This window comes from Marmota monax, unplaced genomic scaffold, assembly GCF_021218885.2.
Source record: "Marmota monax isolate L192 unplaced genomic scaffold, Marmota_monax_Labrador192_F-V1.1 WCK01_AAM20220418_F8-fsc00042, whole genome shotgun sequence".
NCBI lineage: Eukaryota > Metazoa > Chordata > Mammalia > Rodentia > Sciuridae > Marmota > Marmota monax.
Window position 1 is genome coordinate 7,620,024 of NW_026693008.1, and position 12,600 is coordinate 7,632,623.

Below are 12,600 nucleotides of genomic sequence, written 5' to 3' on the forward strand. Positions count from 1 at the left end.
AATTAAAGTTAATATTTTTATAGCTAAACCAACATGAATATTTACATATAGGCCACTTTCTGTTCAATGACCTTTAAATGTTAATCTTTCCAATTTATTTTTCATGCTATTCTAAATTTTGAGGAGTCACTTTAATATTTAAATTATAGCAATCAATATGTTTGAGTTTTCAATGGCAATAACAATTAAAAAATTAATAACCATCAGATTAAACAATGGAAGTACCCACTTATTCGGAACTCACTGGAATCAATTTTACTTCTTAAATATAATTTCAGTTAGTTGGTGATGGTGTCAGATGAACATCAACATCTTGCTGTTAAAGTAGGTATAAATGTATAATAAATTAAATTCCATTTGAATAGGAAGTTCAATTATGTCATTCAGAATAAATCACTCATTGGAGACATAAATATGATAAATAATGCCTAAATCGTTGTCATTTAAATGGGTACAACTCCTGAAGAGTTGTACCTTCTTGAACCACATCTTGATGGTATTTTTATAGAGGTCTGGTATTACATTGTTAAAACTTCTACTCAAAAGTTCCCATTCTCCTCAAAGAATGTTTCTCATAGAGCCAGTGATTTGGAAACTTGGGGTTTTCAACAATATTTAATTTCTTCAGTAGCATGAGAAGGAAATGGAGGTGGCAGATTCATGCAGGCACAAGGTGGTTTAGAGATACACAAAAGATACAATTAGAGAATGTCTCAATAAAATCTCTAACCGAGAATCCACTATAATGTTTATGGTACTTATTTAAGAGTTTGTAAATATTTCACCTCATCTGTTAACAAGTATCCGTTTTTCTCTCCCTATTCATCTGTCAGTCTGTGGGGAAGATATTTGGGGAAGGAATTGCTGTTCCATGCCTTCCTCTGCTGGAGGAGACACAATTAATTCAGAAGGAAATACAACTAATTCAAAGAAAGTTTGTTTGGAAAACAGATGATTACCAGATTAGGGGTTACCCCATTTTCAAATCAAATGAACAGGGAGCATACTGTTGGGGTTTTGAAGTGAGGCCACTGGACCTAGACTGCAGACATTCTGAAGCTAGTTCAGAAGTTTCCTGGCTGAAGATCCTTGGGCGAGTCAGTTAATCTCTCTGTGCTCCAGTTTCCTCATCAGACACTGACAGTGGTACAACTCACTTAAAAGAGCAGTTGTTTGGATTAAATGAGCTATAACTTAGAATAATATGGAGCTCACAGTAAGTGCTCAATTGATACTAGGCAATGTTGTTACTGCTTCACTATTGTCTCTCATTGTGAACCCATGTTTATTAACTTGTGAATATGGTGTCATAAAAAGCCTCTCAACTTAGAGGTACTTCAGTTCATGAGTATTTATCAAGTCCTTACTGTGGACCAAGGCCTATGTCAGATGACATGAATCCCAAAGTGAATGACACATGACCTTTTTCCTTAAGCAGATTATAAAACTGCAGAAAAAACAAATATGTAAACAATTACTGACAATGGGCTGTGCCAAATACCAGTGCTCCTGAAGGAAAATATCAGACCTATCTAGCCAAGTCAGAGATGGTGACAAATAAATTAATTGCCTCTTGGAACAACATTTAAAACTCTTCTAAAAAAGACAATAAAATTGAGCAGCTTAGCAGCATACAATAGCAATTGCAATGTCCAGCATACAATAAAAAAAAAGTTACTAGCATGCAAAGTGGAAAACATGAGCCCCTGACCAGGAGAGAGGAAAAAAAAAAATCAATGAATAGAAACAAACTTAGGCATGACAAAGATGACAGATGCAGAAGCAGAGGCTTTAAAACAATTATTGCAAATATCTTCAAAGATTTAAAGGAAAACATGAACATAATGTCAGAACAAATATAAACTTACAATAGAGAAATGGAAACTAGGAGAAGAAATCTGCATTCTTGAACTAAAAAATACATACAATATCTGAAATGAAAGATTGACTAGATGTTTTTAACACTAGTTTAAACAGTGGAGAATATCAATGAAATTGAAGTCAGCAACATAGAAACTACCCATATTAAACATATGGTGAAGTGTGGGGGGCTCAAAAGAAATGAGCAACGTCTAAGTGAGCTGTGAACAAGGTCAGGCACTCTACTGAGATTGTAAGTGTAGTACCAGAAGGCAAGCAAAGAAATGCTGGGAGAAGAAAATTCATAAAAGTAATTCTTGAACCTTTTGAAACTTGAAAAATATAGAAATCAAATGAGTTCAGCAAACTGAAAACTGAGGAACAGGCAGATTTTAAAAAAAGAACATGTTATGTCATAACCAAATTTCTGAAAATCAGTGATAAAGAGAAAATGTTAAAAGCAGCCAGATGAAAAAGGTTCATATGATGTCAGAACAATGATAAGAATACTACCATGTTCCCAGCTTCCCATTAGAAAGGATGCAAGAGACAGTGAGATGGTACAAGGTTGGGGGTGGGGGAGCAGGGAAGGACTTATCAATCTAGAATTTTTTATCCATATTCATCAGAAACTGTGGCAAAATAAAGAGCTTCGGGGACCAAATTGATGAAAGAATTCATTGCTAGAAAATTGACACTACAAAAAATATTAAAGGAAGTTCTTAAGACTGGAAAAATATATACCAGGTGGAAATGTAGATCTAAATCAGAGAATGAAAAGTGCTAATAAAGATAAATATGTAGGTAAATCTAACTCTTTTTCATGTATTTTGAAAGTATTGTGTACAACAAAAACAATGTTTGAATTGTAAAGTTTATAAGTGTCAAAATACGTGACAATAACACTAAAAAATGATGAAAAGGTAGCATACCTCATGAGCTTATCCATGAGATATTGGAATATTAGACAAAGTTAGATTACAAAGATAAATATTGCAAACTCTACTGCCACTATTGGCAAAATGATAGAGAAGTATAACTAAGGAGCCCATTAAGATTAATGGAACACTAAAACTACTTTTAATCCAAAAATATTGGAGGAATAGAAAACGGAACAAAGAGCAGATGGGACAAATTGAAAAAAAAGAGCAAGATGTCAACCTAAAATATGTCAAAATAATTAAATTAAGCACAAAGGGACTAAATCCTCCAATTAAAAGGCAGAGATTGTTAGACTGAATGCCAATCTAACAAGCAAGATACAATAGCATGTTTCTAAGAAGTGCATATTAAATCTAAAAACAAATAAGTCATAAATTAAAAATGGAAAAAGATATGCCATGCAAATATTAGTCATAAAAGCTAGGGTGCCTATATTCATAACAGACAAAAAAAAAGACTATAAGACAATGGGATAGTGTGTAAAGAGAGCTATTTCACAATGATAAGGACTAAATCAAGAAGATCTGACAACCTTAAATGTGGACATTCCTAATAACAGAGCTTTAAAATGCATGAGGCAAAAACTAAAAGAATTAATGGGAGAAAAATAAATGCACAGTGGAGCTGGAAATTTCAAGACTCCTCCCTCGGAAATAACATGAATAACTCCGATAATAACTAAGGATATACACTTGAAAAGCACTATCAATCAGCTTGATCTATTTGACATTTGTTGAACATTTCATCTAACAACTGCAGAATTTGCATTATTTTCAAGTGCATGTTCACCAAGAATTACAATATGTGAAGCTATGTCAATCTCAACAAATTTTCGAAGATTGAAAACATACAAAGTATGTTCTGTAACTATGAAAAAATTACCAATAATAGCAAAAAGAACTGGAAAATTCCCAAGTACTTGGAAATAAAGCAACATACTTCTTATAAGCTGGTTTTCTCTTGAAAAATTAAGTCTATCATGAAAATTTAAAGACAGGAATAAGGTCCTTAAAACCCCATTCTTTTTTTTTTTAATTTTTTTTTATTGGTTGTTCAAAACATTATAAAGCTCTTGACATATCATATTTCATACATTAGATTCAAGTTGGTTATGAACTCCCAATTTTACCCCAAATACAGCTTGCAGAATCACATCGGTTACACATCCACATTTTTACATAATGCCCTATTAGTAACTGTTGTATTCTGCTACCTTTCCTATCCTCTACCATCCCCCCTCCCTCCCCTCCCATCTTCTCTCTCTACCCCATCCACTGTAATTCATATCTCTCCTTGTTTATTTTCCCATTCCCCTCACAACCTCTTATATGTAATTTGTATAACAATGAGGGTCTCCCTCCATTACCATGCAATTTCCCTTTTCTCTCCCTTTCCATCCCACCTCATGTATCTGTTTAATGTTAATCTTTTCTTCCTGCCCTTCCTCCCTGCTCTGTTCTTAGTTGCTCTCATTATATCAAAGAAGACATTTGGTATTTGTTTTTTAGGGATTGGCTAGCTTCACTAAGCATAATCTGCTCTAGTGCCATCCATTTCCCTGCAAATTCTATGATTTTGTCATTTTTTAGTGCTGCGTAATACTCCATGGTGTATAAATGCCACATTTTTTTTATCCATTCATCTATTGAAGGGCATCTGGGTTGGTTCCACAGTCTAGCAATTGTGAATTGTGCTGCTATGAACATCGATGTAGCAGTATCCCTGTAGTACGCTCTTTTAAGGTCTTCAGGGAAAAGTCCAAGAAGGGCAATAGCTGGGTCAAATGGTGGTTCCATTCCCAGCTTTCCCAGGAATCTCCATACTGCTTTCCAGATTGGCCGCACCAGTTTGCAGTCCCACCAGCAATGTACAAGAGTACCCTTTTCCCCACATCCTCTCCAGCACTTGTTGTTGTTTGACTTCATAATGGCTGCCAATCTTACTGGAGTGAGATGGTATCTTAGGGTGGTAAAACCCCATTCTTTATATACCATTGTAGGGGCCCAACAACAGGAAGTAGTTCTAGAATTCTGTAAGAGATGTACTTTAGGGTTTCCAGGTTGTAAAACTGTGGTTTCTTGTTTGTTGTTTCCTTTTTAAAGATACTGCTGGCTGGAGCTAGTAGTAACTCAGGTTTTTTATACACCGGCAAAACGAATCCAATTATCTTGAGACCTTTCTATAGTAAAGGGAGAAAAAATAGGAGGAATCAAATAGAATATCAAAAACTATGGGGAGTCAAAAAGTGCTGGGACAGGTGACACGGTGGCTCACGCCTGTAATCCCAGCAGGTTGGGAGGCTGAGGCAGGATCAAGAGTTCAAAGCCAGCTTCAGCAACTTAGTGAGGCCCTAAACAACTCAGCAAGACCCTGTATCTAAATAAAATACAAAAAAGGGCTAAGGATGTGGCTCAGTGGGTAAGCACCCCTGTGTTCAATCCCTGGTACCTGCCCCCACCCCAAAAAAGAAAAAAACGTGCTGAGACAACCAATAAATTTTTTATTGTGTGCATTTGAATTTGTGTGTGTGTGTGTTGTGTGTGTGTGTGATTTCATAGAATCTGCAGTCCTTTCAACAGGGTAATAAATCCACTTTGCCAAGACATTAATCAGTAAAAACTAGAAATTCACATTTTGAATCATTCTGTCACCCTTTGCCAGTCAACTCCTTCATGCAAAATTTCTTGCTGGAAATAAATAGCATAAACTCAATTATTAATCATCAACAAGCTAAACAGAACTGTCTTTTCTTTATCAGATTTCTATTTTTCTGGTGTATACTTCTTAAGAACCTGTAATTATGAACATTTTAGGTTGAGAGTTCTTCCCTGCCGGACTAGAGTCTCACATAGGTGTAAAGTGATTAGAGATCAAGAACGATGTCAAAGAAAAGGATTGTAAGAGTGGATGATATCACCAAAAATAATTAAAATAATATTTTATAAAGATCAACTACATAATTCAGATAATCCACGTGTTGGTAGTAGAGAGTCTAGACTCCTTTCCAAAACTTCGGAAAATATATCACAGCATTTATATGAGAAAGGAAGTATTTATTGAAGCTTATGAAAATTGGAACCTTTATAAATATCAACTAAGCCAAAAAAATAATTTCCATTTTCTTTAAGCCAAGAGGGATTTGTGAAAGTTTTCCCCATCTTTTTCAGGAACCATCTATCTATACATCCAGGAAATGGATTCATTAAGTAAAGATGTCAGTTCCCAGACTTTCATTTGTGGAGTGACTATAAAGAGTGAAAATTAAATATTGGAACGTAGGCATGAATGGATTTTCATTTCTTCCTATAGTCATCCACACACACACATATGCACAGTTATTCTTTGGGTACTTTTCCCGAAGCCTGAGTCCTGGCAGAGAGAATAAAAGCAGCATGAACATGATGAATAAGAAAGTGTGTCATGGGTAAGGGCCTGGTTTCTGGGGACTCCACTGGTGGAGGAGGTAGGCACTGATTCCCCAGCAGAGCTGATGGCAAAGCCAGCTGGAGGGTTCAGATAAGCGGGGAGGGCACGGGCAGGGCCCTGAGATGAAACTGCCAGCCTGTCTGCACGCCTCCCGGGCCTACAAACCTTACTCATTGTTCAAATCCAAACTTAGGGGTCACCTTCAAGCCTTTCTAGGATGTAGGGAGACTTAGAATCAAAGAAAATAAAGCAGATAATAAAAATGGCAATTATTAACTCTAAAAAATTTTTTAATTGTATGACAAAAGGGGAAGTATTTATGGAGCAGCACTTGCCTCAATGGTAGATGACACTGACATTCACAATAAGGAAAACATGGAACATAGATTTTAAGAAAAAAGAGCAAATGAGAGATGATTATCCAGGGAGAATAAAGTGGGGGAAGTCAGGTGCATGTGAATGAGCTCAAAGATTTATCTACCATCCAGGAAGTCAGTAGCTGGTGTCTGAAAGTACTGAATGAAGAGCTATTATTTTTAAATACAGAAAGAAAAAACAATTATCTGAGATGACAGCATGATTAGATGAGAGGAAGCATGACAAGGCAATGTAATGTATTTTGTTCAAAACTTTTGATACTGTTTGGCTTGCATTTGCATATAAAACTGTGTTGAATTTTTTTTAAAAGATTGTTTAAAAGTAGGCTTTCCAGACCTCCCCACCTGCCCATCATGGGCCTCCTCTGTAATGTGCCACATGCATGCCTCCCCTCTGGACCAGAAGGATCGTCTTATTCAGATGCACTTTCTCTGAAGATTCAAGGTTTTCTTCCTGATCCTCCAGTTGGTCCAGAACCTGGCCTCCCTGGCCAATCCCACCACAAACCTTCCCAATACCCACTGCGCTTGTCATCCTGCTAACCATGACAACACAGTCCCACCTCCTACCTTTGCTTATGTCAGACTCCTGGACCCCCAAAAAACCAGAGCCTCCTCATGGCCTGGAATATAAGTTTAACTGTTGAAACATGTAAAAAACAAAATCTCCATACGCTTTCTCAATATCTTACCACATTCTCTTCCTTTTCTGCTGTGGAAACACTCTCAGGCTCGCCTCCATATTAAAGTCGACATTCCTTGATAGAAAGCTTTGCCTTTTAAAAAATTATGTGATGAAACTTTTGTAAATTGTGCTCCTAAACAAATAATAAAAGGGCCCAATATATAGAACCCAAGAAGTAGGTATGATTTTAATTTCAAAAATAATTTTTCCTACCTTTGTCCTGTAGTCTTAAATAGGTCTTAATTACTCACTAAATGATTATTTTTCCCCTCTTTCTTTAACTCAGTCAGACCATTTAGAGGATTCATTTGATGAAGTATTGAGGAATCTAATTGTTTAATGGGCAGAAATTAGTGCCTGCAAGAGTACTTTAAAACTGGCAAATGCCAGGCATAATTACAAATTCTTTAGAAGAATCTATTTCTGTACAATAGGTTAATTGGTTATAAGTAGACAACACTGGCTACTGCTTAAACCCAGCTTCCAATTTCATCCATACCTTTTTTTTTCCATCAAATATAAGTGGCTAATTGTGATCAAATTAGGCCCCTTAAAGGAACAATTGGCTACTTATGCCTGATTTTCAAGATTTAAGTGATCCGACACACCTGCAATTAGCTTCCCTCCAGCACAGTGCCTACAGACAAGAGTCTTGTCTCATGATGGGAACTCTGGAGTCACATGGCCAATGTATAGTTTGGATTATGTGGTGCTGAGGATCGAACCCAGTGCCTCACACGTGCCAGGCAAGCGCTCTACCGCTGAGCCACAACCCCAGCCCTCAAAGCAATTTTTAAGAAAATTTTAAGCCAAGACAGCGATAGGGTGAAATTGGTTTGGGGCTGGCTGGCCCACATAACTGCCTCAACCCTCTGGTCTCTCTGCACATGGTGGCTCGTTCATTTAGGTGATTGTGGAAGGTACTTAACTCTCCTTTGCTTCTCTCCATCTTAGTGGTGCAATCTGTGCATTGACTTGGTAGCCTTCACCAGTGAAATATTCAAGGGAGCAGTTTTCCAGTCGTTGGATGGAATTATTGTCTCAGCAAACTGTAAGCTACGAAAAATCTTCACCTTAAAATCAAAGCCTCAAGACACTGCTGATAAAGATGGTATGTTTTGCTATCACGACTTTAAAATTCTCTGTTGTATTTTTTACATTATCCATGCCTTTGGAATAGTATGGGTGTGTGGTAGCCATTTGATTTTATGTCTGCTAAAGTAAATTTGCTCAAAATCATGTTGATTTCTTTATTCTGGATCAAATGTTTATTTTTACTATAGCTGAATATCACAAAAAAATTTTTATTTTTGTAGCTCATTTCTCCTTTGTTTATGGTGACTTTGTCATCTGAGTTAGGATTCTTGGTTGCAAACAACAGAATCCTTTTAAGGTGATTGAAACAGAAAAGGGATTTATTTAAGGAAATAGCGAATTTATAGACTTTCAGGGATATCTAGAGTCAGGCTTAGTATCTAGAGCCAAGAACAAATTCAAGTCCTATCACAATACTGCTTCAGGGACACCCCTCCCCCATAGCTACTGCAACAATGCAGACTCCATGAGACTCAATATAACACGGGGCTCTGGGTTCCAGAATTTCTCTTACAGCAGCTCCTGATAGTAAGTGCCTACTTCTCTGCCACCCTCTCCAGAAGTTGATTTCTTCTCAATGAACAAAGTCTGACCTGTCTGTGTCTGATTTGTGGAGCCTCAGTAAGCAGCCAAGGAGGCCAGTAAATCTCATGTCTGATTCCTGACTTTGGAGGCAGGATTCACTGTGTGGGAAAATCACCACAAAAGGAGGGGTATGCAAAAGATAGCAGGCCTCCAGAAAGTTCTGCAGTTGTCTGTACTATGTTTTTACTCTGTGTACATTTCATGAAGTCATTTGGCAGCAACCATATTAACTTCTAGTGATCACGTTAAAATAGACAGTTGAGCTCCTCTTAAAATTAGTCCTAGAGAGACTAGAAATATATATAAATTATCCATCATTGATTAATAAATATATTCTGCAAGTGACTCAGCCACCTAGAATTCATAAGTTGAATATCACCCTGCGAAATGGTTTTAAACAACCAAAAGTATTGAAAGAAAACTGATACTTCCTTTTGTTTTTTTCATCTGGGATTATTTATCTAATATCAAATCTCTAGAAGCACAAGAAGCAGGGCTGCTCATAAGATGTCAAAGGAGATTATTTTAGACATTTATCTCTATAGAGTTTAGACTTGTGCTCCATCTGCATGAGTGTAGGTGTACAGTACAGGAAACCCTTATGTGGCTCACTCTGTGCACCAGGACACTGTGCCTATAAATTCTTTTGATAGTAAAACACAGCTCCCCAAAGAGATCAGGAGCCATCAAGTGCAGCTGCTTGTCTTATATGCCACTTAAAGACTATATGGGGAAGTGAAAGATATTACTTTTAAAAATGGAGCCCAGCTAATAAGAAGCCTCAAAATGTACAGAAAGAAATGTGTACTATTTACATCAGATCATGGGAGATGGTTCATAACCTGACTGATAAAAATGTAAAGAAAAAAGCAGATCAAACATGTCAAGTTAAATGCATGTTTTAATCTCTAATCCTTCCTCAAGCACCACTAAAATCACAGGAATAATTTTTTTAAAAAAGGCATAAGTACCTAAGATAAAGAGGATGGGAGAAGAGACAAAAACTGATGAAAGATGTTGCAAGTTTCATAAGCTCAAGAAGTGACTTAGAAGAGCAAAGATGGCTGAAATCTTGAGGCTTACTGCTCTTGAGGTCTGCTGATGGGTTTCAAAGATGTTCATGAACAGGCAGCCCCAGTAGGGTACCAGGTATGGTTAAAAACTGGGAGAGTGGTTAAATTCTGCTTAGGTTGCTATAGGACCCCAGGCCCTCTCTGACTCCATATAACCAAGCAGGAAGAGATTTATTCTCTGGACAAACCTAACCAGAGAGCTTCTGAGCTCAGATACATTAAGTGTGTGATAGATGAAAAAACTAACGGGAAGAAGGAAATATTTTTTTTCTCAGAATTAATGAAAGATACTACACATATAAAATAAGAATAATTTGAATAATGTGTTCTTTCTTGCCTTCCATAAGATTTTCTTGAAGTATATTATGTTTCTTAATTTATATATATATACACACACACACACATACACACATACACGCACACGCACACACACACACAGTTTGTGGAATTTCAAGAAATAGAACATTACCAACATCCTCTAAGCCTGACCCTCTCCCTCTCCTGAGTGGCTACTTCTGTCTTTGCTTCTACCAGATTAACTTTATCTGTTTTTGACCTTTATAGAATTGGAATAACCTAGTACATATTCTTTCTTATATGCACTGTTTCTCAGAACATTATGCAAGTCATCCATGTTATTGAATGATACAGTAATTTGCTGGGTTTTAGTATACTATGCCACTATATGAATAAGCCTCATTTTATTTATTCTTTTAGGATGATTTGAATAATGCTGCCAGAACATTCTTCTGTGTGTCTCTTTGGACCATCTGTGGTAGAAGTTGTTTTTTTTCCAGTATTTAGGAGCTGAATAATTGCATGCTTCAGCATTCTTAATTTCAATTATTGTGTTTTTTGACTATACGATTTCATTTGATTTCTTTTTATAGTTTCCATTCCTCATATGAAATTCTCCATGGTGTTATCAAATATCTCAACTATATTAATCAAAGCTATTTTAAAGCTTATGGCTCATAACTCCAGTATCTGAATCCCCCAGGTATCTGTTTCTTTTCTCTAATTAGTTTTCTCTTGGTATGCCTGAGTATTGAGTTAATGCTAGACACTGGATATCAAAAACTCTGGAGATCTGGATGGTGTTTTCCTACACTAAGAGACATAGAACCAAAAATAAAATAAAGAAGCCCAAAAGACTGAAAATATGATGGAAATATTAACAATGTTAGAAATTAGCCCAAGGAGTCCACCATCAGAGTAACAGGGTTCCAAGAAGAAAGGCTACAGTAAACAATGAAATAGTAGGATTTCCAAAAATTGAAGTCAGAATATTTTCAAATTGACATAGCCCATCACATCCTGTAAGTTTCCAGAATTTTTAGAAATACAGTTCATGTACAAAGGATCAGAAATAAAGGAATAAGAATGACTTTGTAACAGCAATGTTAAGTGACAGAAGACCTTGAGAGTCTACCTTGGAAAATTTAAGGAAACATTATTTTCAACCTAGAATTCTACACTAACACAACTATCAATCAAATGAATGCAAAATGAAGATACAAGATTTTGAAAACTTATTTACATCATTTCTCAAAAAAGATTTGGAAGATACTCTCCACAAAAATGAGAGTAGATCCAGAAAAAGGAGGAAATATAATTTATGAAACAAAGAGTTCCATCCAGGGAAAAAGCAAAGGGAAAATGTACACTAGAAAAGTAAAGTTTAAAAAAAAGGCAAAGAAAGTTTACAAAATATTTATAGTCAAAGGAGTTTGAAGGATGAAACTAGGCAGCACATTCAAAGTTGAACAGAAATATAGAGACTTTCAGGAGGAAAGTCTTCAGGAAAAGAATGTACCTGATAGAGTTTGATGTGTTTGAATGCAGAAAATAAAAATGATGGTGATTTCACAAGGTTAATGGGAAGTTTAGGAAGAAATGATATTTTGGATATGGAAAATCCATGACAAAACAAACCAATGATCAACTCCAAGGAAAACAAGAAGCTATACAAGAAAAGAAACACACTCATAGTATGTCATATGATTCAAAGGTGCACAACTTTAAAAAAAAATTATATATATATATATATATATATATATATATATATATATATATATACACACACACACACACACACACACTTTACTTTTTGGCAATTTTAGATTCACAGCAAAATTAGGTGGATGGTAAGTTTCCATATGGCCCCTCCCCCACACATACACAGCCTCCCACACTGTGAGCATCCATACCAGAGTGGTCCAGGGTGGTGTGGAGAATAACCCCATATTCCTCTTAGCATTTAACTTGAACCTTGTATAAATATCTTCATATTGCAGTTCCCTTACTATTAACATAAGCATGATAATTGTTCCTTGGTTAGGTAAAATACTGTTATTATGTTTACAGTGAAAGCACAGCATGTGTAAACCGAGTACACCCTAGAGAAGTGAAGTTGGTATTGTAGATCCCAAAGACATGGGTCAGTGTTCCCACAGTCCACTGCTGTGATCACACGCCAACTTTGTGGTTTTGTGTGAGCCTTCAACATCTCTGAGCACTGTTTCCTCAACAACCGATATGAGGTTATTGTAAGATC

At 36.3% G+C, this 12,600-nt stretch overlaps 1 protein-coding gene across 4 annotated transcripts in view; it reads left to right on the forward strand.

Annotated features, from left to right (window-relative positions):
- Positions 1 to 12,600, forward strand: part of Cfap20dc (CFAP20 domain containing) — a 231,593-nt gene that overhangs the window by 99,445 nt on the left and 119,548 nt on the right. For all 4 annotated transcript variants that reach the window (XM_046453013.2, XM_046453011.2, XM_046453012.2 and 1 more), the window contains one exon: positions 8,245 to 8,401. In XM_046453013.2, coding sequence (XP_046308969.1) covers positions 8,245 to 8,401 — 157 coding nt within the window. The remainder of the gene's footprint in view (positions 1 to 8,244; positions 8,402 to 12,600) is intronic.